The 21,006-nt window shown below is 46.2% G+C and overlaps 1 protein-coding gene across 3 annotated transcripts in view; it reads right to left on the reverse strand.

Annotated features, from left to right (window-relative positions):
• LOC124035779 (neuroplastin-like) overlaps positions 1 to 21,006 on the reverse strand; it is a 39,275-nt gene that overhangs the window by 8,621 nt on the left and 9,648 nt on the right. For 2 of the 3 annotated variants that reach the window (XM_046349486.1, XM_046349485.1), the window contains exons 2-6: positions 15,705 to 16,052; positions 8,142 to 8,316; positions 7,473 to 7,567; positions 3,771 to 3,904; positions 909 to 1,182 (exon numbers count right to left, since the gene is read on the reverse strand). In XM_046349486.1, the coding sequence (XP_046205442.1) occupies positions 909 to 1,182; positions 3,771 to 3,904; positions 7,473 to 7,567; positions 8,142 to 8,316; positions 15,705 to 16,052 (1,026 nt within the window). The remainder of the gene's footprint in view (positions 1 to 908; positions 1,183 to 3,770; positions 3,905 to 7,472; positions 7,568 to 8,141; positions 8,317 to 15,704; positions 16,053 to 21,006) is intronic. The other variant, XM_046349487.1, reaches the window with a different exon arrangement.

The raw sequence follows: 21,006 nt of genomic DNA on the forward strand, positions 1-21,006 counted from the left end.
TAAGCCCTCAGCCATAGGCAGAACTTGTAGGACAAAGCCAAAATAACACATCAAACTTCCCCTGATTCCCTGTCTGAAATTATTGTCAATGAAATGAATTGATCAGTTCTCCAGACGGGTGATAAAATGGTCCCTGGTTATCATCATTAGCGAGAGCGCAACGGCACTTCAACTCTTTCATTTAAAAGGTTAGCTGTGGACCCCCTCCTGGTTTACTAATGTGGAGCATCTCTAAAGGTCATATTATTATGCAGCTAATGTGTGGCGCTGCGCTGTGTGACAGCCAGCGGTGTCTCTGTCTCCCTTCTCAGTACTGACGGAGCATCCAGGGAGCGTGTCCCCCGACAGAGGTCAATTATTCACAGTGGGTCTCCGCTGCTACTGCTAACACAGCGGAGTCAGCGTCATGAATATTCAGCACCGTGTTTATAGCCTCCGCAACATGTTCACTTGGTAACAGTGTAATAAATGTGTGTGCTGATGGTAGAGGAACCCTGTTTGAATTGGTTCTTGATGGCTGTTGAACTTCTAGCCGAGCGCAGCCCCATAATCAGATATTTGAATCATTGTTTAACTGGAGTGAGAATGTCTTTGTATTGTTCTAGGAGCAGCAGCCTATTTCCTGGGTCATAATTCCCTCTTCCTCCCTGATTTTACCCCATGGCCACAAGCACTGCTTGAATCAGTACATACTCCCCTGCCGCTGCTAGCATGTTGGTCTCTTTCAGGTGAGATCGAGAACCCCTTTTCCTGTTAAGGTAACGTACTGTACAGTCATTTCAATGAGAGCATCCAGTAACGCTGACTAGTATTTATAATCAAACGGGCCTGACGATGACAACATGGCGAGAGGTTGTCTTGTCTCCCCAAAGAGATACAATATAATAATATATTTAACGTTGTCTTACCGTCCAACACATCGTCTGGCCTCTTGCGTTTTTCATACACTACGATGATGACCACCAGGATGATGATCTCCGCTAGCACCCCCAGGAAGGGCCAGAGGGGTGCCAGGTGGCTGCGCACCCGCAGGATGGACGACATGGACTTGGTGCCAATGTGGTTGGTAGCGTTGCACTGGTATTCACCAGGGTCCGAGGTGCGGTTCAGGTTGACGATGTTCAGCTCTGTGTAGTTGTCTTTGTTGGTGATGAAGAAGCGGCCAGAGGAGTTATCGATTTCCTAGAGGAGGAGGGTAAATTAGCATATAAATTATTTCTATGTTACAGACAATTTTATGATCACATTCCAGACAGTGATCACAGTAGTTTAGCACAGCGGTTCCCAAACTAGGGTCCATGCGGGGTCACCTGATATGAAAATGGGGTCGAGGGAGATTTTTAAAAATCCGGGAAAAAATGTACCAAAAAATATATGTATTTTATAATATCATCTTTGTATCTCAAAAATCATTGTAATGTGGTTAACCTTAATCTAAATGAAAAAGATTCCAATCTAAAATTCAACCAGAAAGCCCCCTTAGATCATGGGAAAAGACTGCACTTGACCGTTGCACCTGAATCATTCCCACGGTGAATGACTAGGCCCTCTATGCTATGAAACCACACACTATTGCAGAGACTTTGATATTACTGTCCGCAAATGATAAGATGAAAACAATACGTGGGGAGGCAGAGGCAGAGAAACTCACATCAATACCTTTGTCAGATAACACTGCTAAAGAATTTATGTTTTTGCTAGCCATTAAGAGAATACTGACTGAACAACTCAAACTCCCCAGCTAATGCTCTCCAAATGGACACTAGCTGTGAGGGCCGAGATAGCCATGCATGAGTTTTGTTCGCTATACACGTCAGGGGATGCTATTCACAAGGACATATTGTTCTGTCGCACGATTTCCGAGCATGAAACAGCACAGAGGATGTTCAGTGTGCTGATTGGCTATATTGACGAAAAACAGATTCCATGGGATCGAATGGTGGGCTTTTGCACAGATGGGGCTCCATCTATGGCGGGCCTCTGCACTCTAGTTATGAATGTGTCTCCCTCTGCCATATGGACGCATTGTATGGCAAGGGCCGTAACCTAGTGGAGCAATAGGTAACGATGCTACGTGGGAGGCAGTTGTTGATGTGGGCAGAGGGTCCCTGGTTCAAGCCCAAGTAGGGGTGAGGAGAGGGACAGAAGCAACACTGTTACTGTACATCAGCATGCCAATTGTACGCTCCCTCAAACCATGAGACATCCATCTGTGGCATGTTGTGTGAGAAAACTGCACATTTTAGAGTGGCCTTTTATTGTCCCCAGCACAAGGTGCGCCTGTGTAATGATCATGTAGTTCAATCAACTTATTGATATGCCACACCTGTCAGGTGGATGGATTATCTCTGCATTTGAGAGAAATACACTTTTTGTGCGTATGGACATTGTCTTTTATTTCAGCTAATGAAACATGGGACCAACACTTTACATTTTGCATTTAGATTTTTGTTCAGTTTACATCAAACCACATCCACTGCGCACACACCTGTTCGCTAAACTATGTGGAGATATGGGATCAGAGCATTACAGGGTTCTATTTCACACGAGGCTTGGTGGTTGAACTTTTTTCTTTGCATTGAGAGAGGAACAATTGTCATTCACAACAACAAAAAACAGACATGGTTAACTTTATGTGTAATGAAAAGAAAATTAGTCTCCTTGCCTATGTAACAGACATATTTGGGAAACTGACCAAACTGAACGCAAGCATGCAGGGAAATACAAAATCCTTCTACAGATGAGTGACCAAATCAGTGGATTCATAGGAATTCATTCTTATTGGAGAGAGAGTCTTTCAAACACAAACCATGCCCCCTTCCCTTCGCTGTGCATGTGTCTAACAGAAAACAGCATCAGTAAGTGTCCCACATGAGTGATGACTACTCACCTCCAATGCTTGGAAGAGCACTTTCGGACCTACTTCCTAATCCGTTTGACTGTGATTCTGGCTCAGTTGACATGCCGATGTGAAATGGAACAGCTGATCGAGCTGTCGTGACCGAATGCATTCACGGTCACTGAGGAGGAGTATTGGTTCCTTACTCAAAGGGAATAATACTCTGCCATCTCCCCTGAGCATTAATGCCGCGTTCAAAACAACTGGGAACTCGGAAATCTCTGACTTCCGACTTCAGTGCATTCAAGGCAACTGGGAATTCGGGAAAAAAACCGAGCTCCGACTGGGAAAAATAATTTTGAACGATCATCCAACTCAGAATTCAAACTCGGGAACTCGGGCCTCTTTCTTGAGGTCCGACTTTCCGACCTTAACATCACTTACGTGATGATTCGACCTCGTATTTTTCAGAGTTCCCAGTTGTTTTGAAACCACCATCAGTGCTCTCGTCTGCACTATAACCAAATATTGATCCAGGTTGGATGTGACAGCAGATATGAGGTGATCACTGTCGACCACGCCCTCTGACTTTGAGAAGCTCCGACACAACATTCATTAAGCACACCCATATCATTAGTGGTGGTGAGATAAGATACATTATGTCAGACTAATTTGCAATTGATTGTCATAGCCCCACATTAAAAGTATGTCTTCTCAACTCACCGTCAATCAGAACTACTGTTGAATGCTTTTCAATTGACTGCCAAAGCCCCAAATAAAAAGTCAACATTGGCTGTTAATAACATAATTATTTTCACATGGTTGGGATCGCGAACATTTTCAGATATCAAAATGGGGTCGTGGGCTGAGAAAGTTTGGGAGTCCCTGATCTAGCATGAGTTATAATAGAGCCAAGGAAGAGGACACGTACCATGTAGTTTGAGCCATCCAGTTTACGCCATGTCCAGATGGGAAAGGGGTAGCCCACAGACTTACAGTACAACAGAGCACTCTGCCCCTCGTTCTTATTGTCACTGCGCTTGTGGCCCGTGATCTCAGGTGCCGCTAAAACAAGGGGAAAAGGGAGTGAAATGCATTTGAATAAAAATTCTAACATTTTATGCAAGATGTTCTATGTTTGTGTCAAAGTCGTTCCTCATCGGCTTCTCTTAATAACAAGACATCAGATGATATAGTCAAGTCTGTCGGGACCCATTTTGATTATAGTAACTCACATTAAGATGTACATGAAAGTGATGGTAAATTATGAAAGGATTTGGGGAATTGTTCCGTGATTTAGCTGTGAGGCACTGACTTCCCTGAAGAAGGACTTAACACTGGAATCAATGCATTATCACAACAGTGATCGAGGCAGGGACACATTTAGCTGCTTTATTCAATTTCCAAGTTACTTTAAAAGGTAGAGCTCATGGTTTGCTGCGGCTTACTTCCAAGTATGCCCTTTGAAGGTGTAGGCCTACATATCTTGCAGAGTTTCAGTTCATAGTCAACAAGTGACAGACTTTCTCAAAGGTGAGATTCTCCAACCCAGCGACACCCTGGGTTTTCAGACAGAATCCTCTGTTTAACTCGGCTCTGGAGCCGGGAGACAACTGCCACAGCCTTTTGCTAATCCTTGAAATTACGGTAATTCCTTCCATGCAATTAAGCAGGATCAGGGGAGAGGCTGGCCTGGTGCTGCAGCGTTTTCTGCAGCGCGGCAGCGGCCGTTGTCATGGAGGATGATTGAGCAGCAGTGGCTTGAGCTCAAAGTGACATCATCCTTCCTACTGTAACTATGGTGCACACGTGCTCGCTGGCTAGTGGGGGAGGGGCCACGTTTATCTCTGTCTTCGTTATCCCCAGCTCACTTCCACTGTGACTGACTGACAGCGTGGAGACCGACTGCCCTCTGAGTGGTGCCAAAACAGGCAGAAATCTTCCATTTCACACCCCCAACAGCTTGTGTGATTACTGATCTACAGTGCTGCTGTGTGGATGTGTCTGTCTGCCTGTGTGTCAGAAATATATAGAGAAAGAGACAATTCTGGTGGTCTATCTGGAAGAGGCGATTAGGCAGTCCCATTTATATTTACTGTTTTTGATACCTCCCATCTCTCCACTGAATTTAAAGAGCATTTGAGCTCAAATGTGATGATCGTGTGGAGTGGAACTAACAAATTTGAATTATTTTACAGAGAAAGCATAGAGCCCCAAGTTGATTATCCCTTGCATACCATGGCTATAATTTAACACATTTACTGCTAGAAATGTGTTAATTTGCAGGTAGAAATGTGTTCAACATCCACTGGAGCAGCTTGCAAGTTTACTAACCAAACATTCAGTCCTAGCTTACTATTGTAAAAATCGAATGAAACGATGCCAATAATGTTTTCAATTCGACTTTTGCTTTCAAAAGCAGCTCAAACACTATAGCCATTGAATTCTACCGTGCAAATATACTGTACTTTATAGAGAAATAATGCATGCTCTAAAATGCCCTTCAAGCCAATCAGAAACAAGTATTCAACAATGTCATGGTATAAAGAATTATATGACACATTATCCTGTGGGCCTGTACTGTGCGTTTGACAAAAAAATAGGAATTTGAAAGAAATCTAGATCTGCAAAATTCATAATTGATTTGATTCAATCAACAGGGCATGTGGAATTATCTCTTTAAAAAATGCGTAGATAGCACACAACAAAATCGGATATATAAAAATACGAAGGATAATTGGGATGCGCAAAATATGCATGCTCAGGACAGCAGCTTACTGTATCATCGTGGACAACAAAGTCCTGCCATTACAAATGGCTGGGAGCGGATTCTGAACCTTAATCCCACACCACCATCACACAAGCCTCCATCTGTTGCCTTGCTCTGAGCTGAGAGCTGGAGAGATGGGAGCGCCAAGGACACTGCAGCTGGGGGGAGCTGGGGGGAGCTCAGAGCTCAGCTGCCAGGAGCAGAGAGCACACAGGCTCGGCCCCTCTACCATGCTTAATGTATGGGACCTGGTGGTACGACCGAGTATGGGTTTAATGGTATGGGACTCAGTGCCCTTGTATAAGGCAAGGCAAGACTAATTGGATTCAGTTGGTCACAAATATCATGTATTTCTGCTTAGAATGATCATCTGTAGCTTTTATTGAGTCTATTCCTCAATCGGTCCTTAACTGTAATAATTAACAGGAAAGCCTGCAAATGTATCTAAATCTATCTAAAAATGATTGTCGTGCCAATGCTTCCTCCAAACCAAAACATTAGCATCCAAAATACGACTAATAGCATCTGTCAACAATTCAGTTAATACTCCCAGTCAGTAAACAATAATGTTGAGAGGCAGTGCTGCCATGGTGTTTGATATGTCCAGGAAACGGTGTGTTGTACAGGCTCTAACAGCCAGGGGCAGCAAGCCTCCCTGGCAGCCTGCCTGCCTACCTCCCTTCACACGGCCCTAGGGTCAGGACGCTGAGGTTTGATTGGAGATGAGGCCTGTCATCTCAGGCTGGAGGAAGCAGCAGAGCTGCAGAGCATACACGGTCATCACACGCGTTACGCAACCAACCTACCACACAGGCAGCTAGCGCTTAATACAGCCAGGCAGGCATAACAGTCAATGGCAAGCTCACTATGCACAACCATAGCAATGTCACAACAAATTGGCTTAACACTGTACGTGCAGGCAAGCTTCTCTAGAACAGGGTTTTGCAAGTCCTTTCTCACCCAGAGTAAAATCCCTTATTCCACTTGAAGGGTGAGCTGTCAACTTCTATCTCGCTATGGTTTTAGTTTTTCTATAAGCATCTTTCACGTCAATGAATGATCCTAACAATTATGAATATGTGCTTTCAAATGTGAAACAATGTTATCCAACATATACAGTACAGAATAAGCCACATTATTTGACACATTATCACTAATTATCGTCAGTTCCCCTTAAAAAATTAACAAATGCGACACAAATACGATACCCTTGGTCCCGTGCCAATTATATGGTGCAAAATCTTAATAATAATCTGACGAAAAAATCAAGTAAATCACTGTTGACCAGTGTCTACAGAGGAGACAGTAGCCTGAAGGAAGTCTGTGTGAATCGAGTGTACAGAGAGAGCAGAGAAGACAGGACTCTGTCCCTCCCTTCAGCTGTCCTGTCTTGCCCTGTCCTCTCAATGAGTGGCAGCAGCCTCCAGAGACCAGCCTGTCAACACCAAAACACATCACCGGACCAACATCTCAACGTCTGTCACTGGAAGGGGATCTGTTCACAGGAAGTAGCTCTAGATTGTGTTATCCATCAGATCCCTCATAGGAGAACTGTATCTCTCTCTTAGGTATGGCAAAGGGTCAAATGAAAGTGACAGTACAGTATTGGTGAATTATTTAAAAAAATATATATATTTCACCTTTTTTTAACTAGGCAAGTCAGTTAAGAACAAATTCTTATTTTCAATGACAGCCTAGGAACAGTGGGTTAACTGCCTGTTCAGGGGCAGAATGACAGATTTGTACCTTGTCAGCTTGGGGATTTGAACTTGCAACCTTCCGGTTACTAGTCCAACACTAGTCCAACAAGTATCTGTCATTTGTTTATAACGTGAGTGAGATCAGGTGGTCGGAGAGTCTTACCTTTTACCTCTATAGTGGCGTTGGCGTTGGGAGCCATTTCAAACGTGTAAACACACATGTACTCCCCTGCGTCGTCTGACCTTGGTTTCTTGATTCTGCAACAAACCACAAAATATCAGTTACTCCATAACTTGAGCCCAGTCAAAAATAAAACTTTCTCTAATTCTGTTGTCTATCACTGTACATCACCCAATGATGCAATGATACATCACCTAATGATGCATGTTGTGTGGAAGTCCTTAGCGTACATTGTTAGCTCTGTGCTGTGTTTTAGGCAGCCAGGAGAGAGGAGAGGTTAGGACGGGGCTGTCTGTTCTGGGGTCAGCCATTAATAGAGTACTGAAATGTAATGTGACAGGAAAAGAACTGCCCAGTGGTCTCCTCATGTAGCCGTCCGCGCCTGGCTGGGAGAGTCTGGGAGATGTCTATGGGGGTGTTGTGCAGTACAGGGGCTGGTTGCTCTGCTCCTCTAAGCTCAGAGGCTGCTCTGATGGCTATGCCCTGCAAGGGATGGAGCTGCCCAACAACTGTTTTCACTAAAGGACTTGGCAACATGGCTCTTATTTCCATCTCAGGGTGATTGGTCTTAGTGTTGATAGTCTGTGTGACAATTAGAAGGGCTTTGTTGAATGCTCTAGTAAGAGAACTACAGAATAAGTAAGGACTCACATGTACTCCGTGTTCTTCTGCTCGTTCCGTGTGTCTGCGATCTCCACTCCGTTCTTCATCCAGAAGCTCTCTTGTTGGCCTTCGTGGGCGTTGGTCAGGCTACACTGCAGGGTGACAGGGGGCCCTTTGGTCTCCGAGGGCAGGATGATCTGATCTGACGCATTGATCTTGGGCTCTGAAACACGCAGAGAGACAGCAACCCCTTATCATTGAACTGGGGCTCAACACTATAGCAGAACTGTAACTGTACTGACTGTTCCCCACACACAGACTGGGTGGGGGACGTGCGTGGGAGTTGGGGCTCAACACTATAGCAGAACTGTAACTGTACTGACTGTTCCCCACACACAGACTGGGTGGGATTTGGGGCTCAACACTATAGCAGAACTGTAACTGTACTGACTGTTCCCCACACACAGACTGGGTGGGAGTTGGGGCTCAACACTATAGCAGAACTGTAACTGTACTGACTGTTCCCCACACACAGACTGGGTGGGAGTTGGGGCTCAACACTATAGCAGAACTGTAACTGTACTGACTGTTCCCCACACACAGACTGGGTGGGAGTTGGGGCTGGAACAGAAGACAACAAAAACACAAATACATAAAGAAACACAACATGGAGCGGCAGGAAAATACCTGCAACACTAAACCCTGTATCTGTCTTTGGTTCTGTTGTTACCGTACAATAGATGGGCTTAAAAAAACTCACTTAAAATATTCTGACAAAATTAAGTCTGTAAAATTAGAATGATGATTAGTCTCAGGCCTAGTACCTCTTGTTCCCGTGCCCATTTTGAGATGATAGATAATCATAATGACACTACATTTACATTTTAGCAGCCGCTCTTATCCAGAGCAACTTAAAGGTGCAAATAAGGCACATTGACAGATTTTTCAACTAGTCGTTTTAGGGATTTGGGTTACTGGCCCAACACACTTACCCGCTAGACTACCTGGAGTTGTGGAAGTAATGATCTTTAAGGTGATGACCAGCACCAAAGCATCTTTGGTTTGGAACCACTGGCACTTGATAACTTCCTGAACCTGACTGTATTATCATTATGCCTAATGCATACAGTAGCACTCAATTTGATATTGACAGCAACAAGGTTCTTTAAACAGTACAAATTGATTCAGGAAGGCACTTGGATATGAAAAGAGTGATGTAACCGTGAAATTATCATGAAATTATACAAATATGAGGTTGAATGAATAAAGGAAATTTGAACAACATACATTTTTACATGTCCAATCACTGACTTCCAAATAACTGCTGTCCTGTCATTCAAACCAAAGCAAGGAAATGAATAAGGTTTAATCTTCAGCAAACCTATCTGGTGGAAGGAAAAAAAACAATAGCTAAACAGAAGAGGACAAAGTATATAATCGTGGCAAACAAAGATGAGCTGAACAACAGCTTGACTACTGCTCCACTACACTATAACAACCACTAGCTCTTTACTAGTATAATCATTTTGTGTATTTGTTAACAGAGCAACCCAAGGGTCCATTTCTCAAGGACATAGAGGGAGGCTCAAACAGGATGTGTCATCAGAGAGCGCATGCAGGCAGCCTTGGGTAGTGAGGAAGCTCCCCTCACAACCTCCCTCCTCCACGGCGGGCCAGCTTTGGCAACCACGCAACCCCGGTCTAGAGGAGGGAGGAGAAGGGGGAGGAGCATAATAATCTTCCTATTGGCTGCTACTACAAACCTCCTAGTGGAGGAGGGGAGGGGAAGTCTCTGGGCTCTGGCTCGTGACTTATATTAGCATTCATGGCAGCACCTACTTCTGCAGTTCTGTAGGGAAATCTCTCACTATTGCTCTCCTCTTTCTTTTCCCCTCTCTCTATCTCTCACTCTATTGCTCTCTCTCACTCTATTGCTCTCTCCCCCTCCCTCTCTCTCTCTCTCTTTTTTCTGTCACTCTATTGCTCTCTCTCCCCCTCCTGCCCTTTCCCTCTCTCTCACTCTATGGCTCTCTCCCTCTATTGCTCTCTCACTCTCTCTCTCTCCCCTCCTCTCTCTCTGCTTCAGAACCCCTATACAGGCCTCTCAGCCCACATAGTGTGGCATCCTGGAAATATACACAGACGACACAGAAATAGTTATTTCAAGAAATTTGCATTAGGCAATAAAAGCACATTGTTTTCCATGGGCGGTTTCCTCAGCTCAGAAGAAGGTCATTTGTAGGACACTGCTCAAAAAGAGAATGAATCAGTGATGTCATGCACAGCACACAGGCACTGACCACGTAGCCACCTCTGTGTCTAGGATTGTAAAAGCATCATTACATTGACACTGTTACCCACTCATAACAGTGTAGTACATTTTATTCCATTTTGACCTGCATACAGTCCTAGAGGATTGTGCCAGTAATGTCTATTTCTTGCTGACAGAAGGAGGATGTTTGCCCACTTGATTGGTATTTTGAGCCAAACCCCCTCCTGCAATAAACAGAGCAGCTATCAGCTAGAACACAACACAGGTTGGGAAGGGATCTAAACCAAATCACACTGAGGCCTGTATAGATGAGTTCATTTAGTGCAATTAAATACACTGTTGATTCAATTGTAACCTAAACTAAGGAGTTTATTACAAATGTAGTAACAATATCAAGTTAATTTTAAAAAACGGCCTTGACTTTGTGCATAGACCTTGAGATTCATTCCAATCACAAATTAAAGGTTAAAAACAAGACTAGCACATATTTGAAAACATTCCCGAAGAACTATACATGATCGTCTCCTTTGGTTCAGTGTGTATAGCCTGTTGTATGCATGTTATATACACATATTATTACAAGTCTATAACAAGAACGTTGGCACTCAGTAATGACAGAATATATTGGATGACAAAAGGTCTGACTCAATTATTGGAACACGTACAGATCCTTTTGGAATGAATGTGTCTTTTTAAATAAGAAAACATTGGATTGACCAATTTCATGTTAGCTTGATGACGGACACATTTCTACCACCAGTAAACTCAGATATCTACTGTCGGCCGACTGTACACGTCTCAAGCCAGCTGGCGGAGTGTAGTATAATGCGTGTGAGATTAGGAGAGTGTGCACATGCAGCCCTTGCAGTCAGACAGTAGTCCAACAGCATGGTAAACACTGTGTACGACAGACAGATCAGTAGCTAATGCTCTGGAGATGAAGGAGCTGACTCCTGTAGTAAAACTCTAGAAGAGTTTCTGGCTGCATGGCTGTGTCTAACAACATTCCACATCTCTCTGTGCTCCAAAGGGCTGGGCACTCACTGCATCATGCGCTCATTTAAAGGGTCCAGTTGACATTGAGTGTGTTTGAATGTTTGTATGCAATACAGCAGAGAGGGTAGAGGATATAATGTCATTACTGATTCATGCTCAAACACTTAATAATGGCTAAGTAGGTACAAGGTCATACAGTACACAGGTGAGTGCAGAGAGAGTCTGTCTGCTGCAGCAATGAAACCAGCTCTCTCAAATCTAGAAAGGAAAAAAATACATTTAAGAAAATCACTGTTTTCTGTCCTTTATTGGATTAGGGTGAGTCATTGGTTTAAAACAAGGTCACGCTTTACACCTGGACAGCTCCCTCCTTGTCTTCTTACGTCCCATCTACCCCTTCGCCACTAAAATAAGCAGCACAACTTCAAAGCGTTGCGATGCCTAGGCTACATGGTGCAGACAGGGCAGAATTACACCGGGCTTTAAAGTGAATAAAACAACCCACGCAACGCAACAGAAAAACACACATCACAAAAGAAATACAGAAATAAATGGATGAAATTAGGATTTGTTTTGAGAATAGGGAAAGAAACGAGACAGCTGTCGAAGGACACATGAGACAGAGGAGAGGGCCATGACGGCCAGGATGGGCTGTATGTGGAGAAGGAGAGGTTGGTGTGGGAGGAAAGCGGGAGTAGGTGGACAGAGACTGGGGAGGTTTCTGGGTTTGTGGTGATGTACAACAAAACGCTCAGGGCTTTGGGAGAGGCAGGAAATCTACAGAATTCTGAGAATTGTGTCAAGATAGAAGATGGAGCCGAAGAGCATGGGTGACGTTTTACATTCTCCAACCAATTGTGCTATTTTGTTCGTTTTTTTGCATTTTGTGTAACTTATTTTTGAGCTTACTTTGTACATAATTTTGCTACCGCCTCTTATGACCGAAAAATAACTTCTGGACATCAGAACAGCGATTACTCACCACGGACTGGAAGAAACTTTTTCCTTTAACGAGTTCGACAAGAAGGATATACTGCTTTCACTGGAACAGGCCCATATCCCTGCAATTTGCTTGAAGAAAAGACGCAGGAAAAGGGGCCGCAGATCGGGCTGCCTTCTGAGAATCCGCGGGCAAGAGAGTAAACTCCCACTGCCATCCGTTCTTCTTGCTATCATTGGAAAATGCAATTGATGACCTACGATTAAGATTATCCTACCAACATTAAAAACTGTAATATCTTATGTTTCACCGAGACGTGGCTGAACGATGATACAGATTATATTGACCTGGTAGGGTTTTCCATGCACCGGCAGAACAGATAAGCTACGTCTGTTAAGACGAGGGGTAGGGGTGTGTGTCTATTTGTCAATAACAGCTGGTGCGCAATGTCAGCTGGTGCAGCTGTATTAAAAAAACTCTCGAGGTATTGCTCGCCAGAGGTAGAGTACCTTATGATAAGCTGTAGACCACACTATCTACCAAGAGAGTTCTCATCTATATTATTCGTAGCCGTCTATTTACCACCAGAGAACAAAGCTGGCACTAAGATCGCTCTCAACCAACTCTATAAGGTCATAAGCAAACAAGAAAATGCTCACCCAGAAGCGGCGCTCCTAGTGGCCGGAGACTTTAATGCAGGCAAACTTAAATCAGTTTTACCACATTTTTACCAGTATGCCACGTGTACAACCAGAGGGAAAAAATCCTAGACCACCTGTACTCCACACACAGAGATGCATACAAAGCATTCCCCCGCCCTCCATTTGACCATATTTCTCCTCCTGATTCCTGCTTACAAGCAAAAACTAAAGCAGGAAGTACCAGTGACTCGCTCTATATGGAAGTGGTCAGATGACGCGGATGCTACACTACAGGACTGTTTTGCTAGCACAGACTGGAATATGTTTTGGGATTCATCCCATGGCATTGAGGACTATACCACCTCAGTCATCGACTTCATCAGTAAGTGCATCGACGACGTTGTCCCCACAGTGACCGTACGTACATATCCCAACCAGAAGCCATGGATTACAGGCAACATCCGCATTGAGCTAAAGGCTAGAGCTGCCGCTTTCATGGAGCGAGAGACTAATCCGGACGCTTATCAGAAATCCTGCTATGCCCTCAGACAAACCATCAAACAGGCAAAGCGTCAATACAGGATTAAGATTGAATCCTACTACACCGACTCTGACGTTCGTCGGATGTAGCAGGGCTTGAGAACTATTATGGACTACAAAGGGAAACCCAGACACGAGCTGCCCAGTGGCGCGAGCCTACCAGACGAGCTAAATGGCTTTTATGCTCGCTTCAAGGCAAGCAACACTGAAGCATGCACGAGAGCACCATCTGTTTTGGATGACTGTGTGTTAACGCTCTCGGTAGCCGATGTGAGCAAGACTTTTAAACAGGTCAACATTCACAAAGCCGATGGGCCAGACGGAATACCAGGACTTGTACTCAAAGCATTAGCGGACCAACTGTCAAGTGACTTCACTGATATTTTAAACCTCTCCCTGGCCGAGTATGTAATACCTACATGTTTCAAGCAGACCATCATAGTCCATGTGCCCAAGGAAGCGAAGGTAAACTGCCTAAATGATTACTGCTCCGTAGCACTCACATCGGTAGCCATGAAGTGCTTTGAAAGGCTGGTCATGGCTCACATCAACACCCTTATCCCGGGAAACCCTAGACCCACTCCAATTTGCATACCGCCCCAACAGATCCACAGATGACGCAATATCAATCGCACTCCACACTGCCCTTTCCCACCTGGACAAAAGGTACACCTATGTGTGAATGCTGTTCATTGACTACAGCTCCTGGACTTCCTGACGGGCCGCCCCCCAGGTGGTAAGGGTAGGCAACAATGCGTCTGCCACGCTGATTCTTAACACTAGGGCCCCTCAGGGGTGTGTACTTATTCCCCTCCAGTACTTCCTGTTCACCCACGACTGCATGGCCAAACATGACTCCAACACCATCATTAAGTTTGCTGACAACATATCAGTGGTAGGCCTGATCACCGACAACTAATAAGACAGCCTATAGGAAGGAGGTCAGAGAACTGGCAGTGTGGTGCCAGGACAACAACCGCTCCCTCAATGTGAGCAAGACAGAGGAGATGATTGTGGACTACAGGAAAAGGCGGGCCGAACAGGCCCCATTTAACATCGACGGGGCTGTAGTGGAGCGGGTCGAGAGTTTCAAGTTCCTTGGTGTCTACATCACCAACAAACTATCATGGTCCTGACACTGGTGAAGAGGGCACGGCAAAACCTTTTCCTCTTCAGGAGACTGAAAAAATTTGGCATGGGTCCCCAGAACCTCAAAAGGTTTTACAGCTGCACCATCGAGAGCATCCTGACCTGTTGCGTCGCCGCATGGTATGGTAACTGCTTTAGATCTGACCGTAAGGCACTACAGTGGGTAGTGCTTACGGCCCAGTACATCACTGGAGCGCAAACTTCCTGCCATCCAGGACCTATATAATAGGTGGTGTCAGAGGAAAGCCCATAAAATTGTCAGAGACTCCAGTCACCCAAGTTATAGACTATTTTCTCTGCTACCGCACAGCAAGCGGTACCAGAGGGCCAAGTCTAGGACCAAGAGGCTCCTCAACAGCTTCTACCCCCAAACCAAAAGACTGCTGAACAATTAATAAAATCGCCACCGGACTATATACATTTGCCCCTTCCCCTCCCTTTTGTACACTGCTGCTATTCGTTGTTTATTATCTATGCAGTCACTTCACCCCTACCTACATGTACAAATTACCTCAACTAACCTGGAACCCTCGCATACTGACTCGGTACCGGTGCCCCCTGTATATAGCCTCATTATTGTTATTTTTATTGTGTTACTTTTTAATATTTTTTTAAAAACTTTAGTCTATTTGGTAAATATTTTCTTAACTCTTCTTGAACTGCACTGTTGGTTAAGGGCTTGTAAGTAAGCATTTCACGGTAAGATCTACACTTGTTGTATTCGGCGCATGTGACAAATAAAGTTTGATTTGAATCCTCAAATTCTGCAGGGGGAGGAGGGAACAAATAGGAGCTATCAACATAATAGAACAAAAACACAAAAGGCAGTACTTCTAGGAGAATATAAAATACAATTTCTTCCAATTTCTAATACAGAAATAAAACAAAGACAAGTCTTTGAAATTAACAAATAACAAGGTGGTGGTTGGTGTTTTGTTTTATTTCTGTCTTTGCCAGGGACAGCTGTGGTGGAGGTGTGAACTCAGTTTTTTTAACAGAGTGGGGTGGTGGGACAGGCAGGGGATAGTTAGTGTTGTTCACCAGCTAGGTACTACAGGACATAGACCACTCACTCTGCAGCACCGAAATGGTGGCCTGGGCTCGGATCCAGGTGATGGCGGGGTTTTGGCGCAGGTCGTTGCGCCGCGGGTCGTTGCTGGCCCGGCACTCGTAGGTCCCGGAGTCCTCCAGCGTGAGGCGCGTGATGCCCAGCACGCTCACCCCGTTGTTGCCGTAGGCCGTGTTGATGGACACGCGGCGCTTGCGGGCGCCGTCCCACAGCTGCTTGAAGGAGTCGACGCGGTTGATCTCGGCGTACCACCACTGGATCTCGGGGGTGGGGTTACCAATCACGTCGCAGTACAGCTCAAAGGTGTCCAGCGTGAGCTTAGTCTCAGACATTGGCGACTTCACAAACCCAGCTGGAGAGGAAAAGTGTATTGGGGAGGAGGGGAGGGGGGTGGAAGAGGGGTTAGAGTGGAAGAGGGAGGGGATGGAGAGACCAGGGGATGGAGATAGGAGCAAATCAAACAGGGATCAGTTGGAAACAAAAGAAGAGGATGATTAAAGGCAAATTAAGTAAAAAGCAAACAACAAAGCTTAAAGTGGGTGGTTGAGTATAAGAAAGACAGTTTATAAAATAGTAAGAGATTTGTGTAAATGAGAAACAGGTTAATGGACCCTGAAACCCAATGTATACACTATCCAATGTTACTCTATTATCCCTGAACCAATCATGGCCACACGACCTTCAGCTGAGGTCACAGCCAACCAATCACAGTCTCTGTCATCAACCACCTGTGGGATCTCACCAGGGTTTAGGATGATTTTCATTTCCTACAGTACTCAGATGGCTGAAAATAAATAGCTGTGCTTTCCATTATGGTCAGAATAATCCAAATATGTATTTTTTTGCAGTGGAATTCAGCAGAGTTATATATTTTCTGTGTAAACAAACAAATAAAATAGATTTACAGTGCAAAACATGTTGACTACTCACACCATTGTGAAATGTATACAGATGTGAAACTACTAACGTAGAACATAGCAAACTGATATGCAGTAGAACATATTATGGACAACTTAGTCAAAACATGTTTCTTCATCTAATCAATAAGTTACGTTTTCTTCCTATCTGTCAACCTTTACATGCATGCAGAGATTACAAACCACATACATAGATTCAATATTATATCTGACAGTCACTGAAACACACAGAACTACACCCCTGTGAGTTTCTGAACAGATATTGCATAAAAGGAAGCCTTTGCTTTCTTGTACCTCTTTGATGTTAGATTGAAATGGCAACTGATTACAAAGCTCTCTGTTTACCGAGGTGTTTAGTTGGTTTGTCACATTAAGGAAACTCATGTTGCGTGATATGACAGCTATTTCAAAGGGCACTGCTTGAGCCGATGGAAAGTCATGTGACTACTTGTAACACTGGCTGAGTATAATTTCCGTCAATCCCTATGAAGCCATGATGAGAACCTTATGTACAGGCCATTTTGAGTGCTTTATTTTGGTCAAATGAGAACTGAAATAGGAAACTACTCTAACAGCCAATCTGGTTCGGAACATAACTGACTCAGTCAGGAATCATAAAGGTGTTGAAATACATCGAAGGTGAAAGAGCAGACGTTGCATGTGCTTTGAACCCCATTCCTGATGGCTAATTACTGTAGTTATTTATTCTTCTACAGCAAGACAAACATTCTGTCTGTTTTCAATCTGATTGTATATGTCAAAATGCTGTAGTTAGTAACCTTGACAGCCTACAGGGGAACAGTGGGTTAACTGCCTTGTTCAGAGGCAGAATGAGAGATTTTTACCTTGTCAGCTCAGGGATTCGATCCAGCAACCTTTCGGTTACTGGCCCAACACTCTAACCACTAGGCCACCTGCCACCCATCTTCAGGTTAGGGTCAGGAGAGAAGCCCTCTTCATATTCCTTATGCATAAAGAACAAGGCCCTTTAAAGCCTCAGCTGGACTTAAAAGTCACAGAATCATCTTCACTGTGTGTGTGTGTGCGTACGCCATTCTCATTACATGAATCATACTACCGCTACACAGCAGTGGTCAGCCCCTACAACCGTATGCCAGCATTCTAGCACAAACCTAATGCACTCATCAGCTGGGCTGTGCCTTAGGGTTCCTGTTGCAAGGCCATTCTAGCACAGAGCCAATGCACTCATCTATCTGAAACCAAATCACCTGGGCTGTGCCTTAGGGTTCCTGTTGCAAGGCCATTCTAGCACAGAACCAATGCACTCATCAATCTAAAGCCAAATCACCTGGGCTGTGCCTTAGGGTTCCTGTTGCAAGGCCTCCGTTGACTGCCGGTTCTACTCCATGTGTCCTCAGATGAATCACAGAAAAGGCCACCACACCCTAACTCTGACTATGCTGAAGACGAGAGAGCCTAGAAGAGATAGCAGAGCAGGCGGTCTCTCTGAGTCGTGTGTTTTACTACAGGAGATTACAGGCCCTCCCAGAACAGCCCAACCTACCTGCTCAACAGTAATGTACTGTATCATCAGCACATGATCAGATAAGCTGCCTAGTGGGGGGAGGTTACTAGCTGCCTAGTGGGGGGAGGTTACTAGCTGCCTAGTAGGGGGGGGGGAGGTTACTAGCTGCCTAGTGGGGGAGGTTACTAGTGGGGGAGATTACTCGCTGCCTAGTGGGGGAGATTACTTGCGGGGGAGGTTACTAGCTGCCTAGTGGGGGAGGTTACTAGCTGCCTAGTGGGGGGGTTACTAGTGAGGGGAGGTTACTAGCTGCCTAGTGGGGAGTGTACTAGCTGCCTAGTGGGGGAGTTACTAGTGAGGGAGGTTACTAGCTGCCTAGTGGGGGAGTGTACTAGCTGCCTAGTGGGGGGGGGAGGTTACTAGCTGCCGAGTGGGGGAGGTTATTAGTGGGGGGATGTTACTAGCTGCCTAGTGGGGAGGTTACTAGCTGCCTAGTGGGGGTAGGTTACTAGCTGCCTAGTGGGGGAGTTTACTAGTGGGGAGAGGTTACTAGCTGCCTAGTGGGGGAGGTTACTAGCTGTTACTAGTTGGGGGATGTTACTAGCTGCCTGGGGGGAGTTTACTAGCTGCCTAGTGGGGGAGGTTACTAGTGGGGGGATGTTACTAGCTGCCTAGTGGGGGAGGTTACTAGCTGCCTAGTGGGGGCCTAGTGGGGGAGGTTACTAGCTGCCTAGTGGGGGAGTTTACTAGTGGGGAGAGGTTACTAGCTGCCTAGTGGGGGAGGTTACTAGCTGCCTAGTGGGGGAGTTACTAGTGAGGGAGGTTACTAGCTGCCTAGTGGGGGAGTGTACTAGCTGCCTAGTGGGGGGAGTTACTAGTGAGGGGAGGTTACTAGCTGCCTAGTGGGGGAGTGTACTAGCTGCCTAGTGGGGGAGGTTACTAGCTGCCGAGTGGGGGGAGGTTACTAGCTGCCTAGTGGGGGGGAGGTTACTAGTGGGGAGAGGTTACAAGCTGCCTAGTCGGGGAGGTTACTAGTGGAGGAAGGTTACTAGTGGGGGGGAGGTTACTAGCTGCCTAGTGGGGAGAGGTTATGAGTGGGGGAGGTTACTAGTGGGGGGATGTTACTAGCAGCCTAGTGGGTGGAGGTTACTAGTGGGGGAGGTTACTAGCTGCCTAGTGGGGGGAGGTTACTAGCCTAGTGGGGGTAGGTTACTGCCTAGTGGGGGTAGGTTACTAGCTGCCTAGTGGGGGTTACTAGGTTACTAGCTGCCTGTTGGGGGTAGGTTACTAGCTGCCGAGTGGGGGAGATTACTGGTGGAGGGAGGTTACTAGATGCCTAGTGGGCGGAGATTAATAGCTGCCTAGTGGGGGAGGTTACTAGTGGGGGGGGGAGTTAGGTTACTAGCTGCCTAGTGGGCGGAGGTTAATAGCTGCCTAGTGGGGGAGGTTACTAGTGGGGGGGGGAGGTTACTAGCTGCCTAGTGGGCGGGGGTTAATAGCTGCCTAGTGGGGTGGGGGGAGGTTACTAGTGGGGGAGGTTACTAGTGGGGGGAGGTTACTAGATGCCTAGTGGGGGAGATTACTAGCTGCCTAGTGGGTGGAGGTTACTAGCTGCCTAGTGGGGGGAGGTTACTAGCTGCCTAGTGGGTGGAGTTTACAAGCTGCCTAGTGGTGGGAGGTTACAAGCTGCCTGTCTATTGGGGGAGGTTACTAGATACCTAGTGGGGGAGGTTACTAGTGGGGGGGGGTTACTAGTGGGGGAGGTTACTAGATGCCTTGTGAGGGGAGGTCACTAGCTGCCTACTGGGTGGAGATTACTAGCTGCCTAGTGGGGGGGTTAGGTTACTAGTGGGGGCGGTTACTAGCTGCCTTGTGGGGGAGGTTACTAGCTGCCTACTGGGGGAAGTGTACTAGTGGGGGGAGGTTAATTGTGGGGGAGGTTACTAGCTGCCTAGTGGGGGCAGGTTACTAGTGGGGGGGATGTTACTAGCTGCCTAGTGGGGGGAGTTTACTAGTGGGGGAAGGATACTAGTGGGGGGAGGTTACTAGCTGCCTTGTGGGGGAGATTACTAGTGGGGGAGGTTACTAGCTGCCTATTAAGGGGGAGATTACTAGTGGGGGGAGATACTAGCTGCCTAGTGGGGGGAGGTTAGGTTACTAGCTGCCTAGTGGGCGGAAGTTACTAGCTGCCTAGTGGGGGGGAGATAACTAGTGGGGGGAGGTTACTAGCTGCCTAGTGGGTGGAGGTTACTCGCTGCCTAGTGGGGGAGATTACTAGCTGCCTAGTGGGTGGAGGTTACTAGTGGGGGAGGTTACTAGTGGGGGGAGGTAACTAGCTGCCTCGTGGGGGAAGTTTACTAGTGGGGAGGTTAATTGTGGGGGAGGTTACTAGCTGCCTAGTGGGGGCAGGTTACTAGTGGGGGGAGGTTACTAGCTGCCTAGTGGGGGAGGTTACTAGTGGGGGAAGTTACTAGCTGCCTAGTGGGGGAAGTTTACTAGTGGGGGAGGTTACTAGCTGCCTAGTGGGGGCAGGTTACTAGTGGGGGAGGTTACTAGCTGCCTACTGGGCGGAGGTTAATAGCTGCCTAGTGCGGGGTGGTTACTAGTGGGGGAGGTTACTAGATGCCTAGTGGGGGAGGTTACTAGCTGCCTAGTGGGTGGAGGTTACTAGCTGCCTAGTGGGTGGAGGTTACTAGCTGCCTCGTGGGGGAGGTTACTAGTGGGGGTAGGTTACTAGCTGCCTAGTGGGGGAGTTTACTAGTGGGGGAGGTTACTAGCTGCCTCGTGGGGGTAGTTTACTAGTGTGGGGGGATACTAGTGGGGGAGGTTACTAGCTGCCTAGTGGGGGGTTAGGTTACTTTCTGCCTAGTAGGGGAAGTTACTAGTGTGGGGAGGTTACTAGC

Source organism: Oncorhynchus gorbuscha, linkage group LG05, assembly GCF_021184085.1.
Source record: "Oncorhynchus gorbuscha isolate QuinsamMale2020 ecotype Even-year linkage group LG05, OgorEven_v1.0, whole genome shotgun sequence".
NCBI classification, from domain to species: domain Eukaryota; kingdom Metazoa; phylum Chordata; class Actinopteri; order Salmoniformes; family Salmonidae; genus Oncorhynchus; species Oncorhynchus gorbuscha.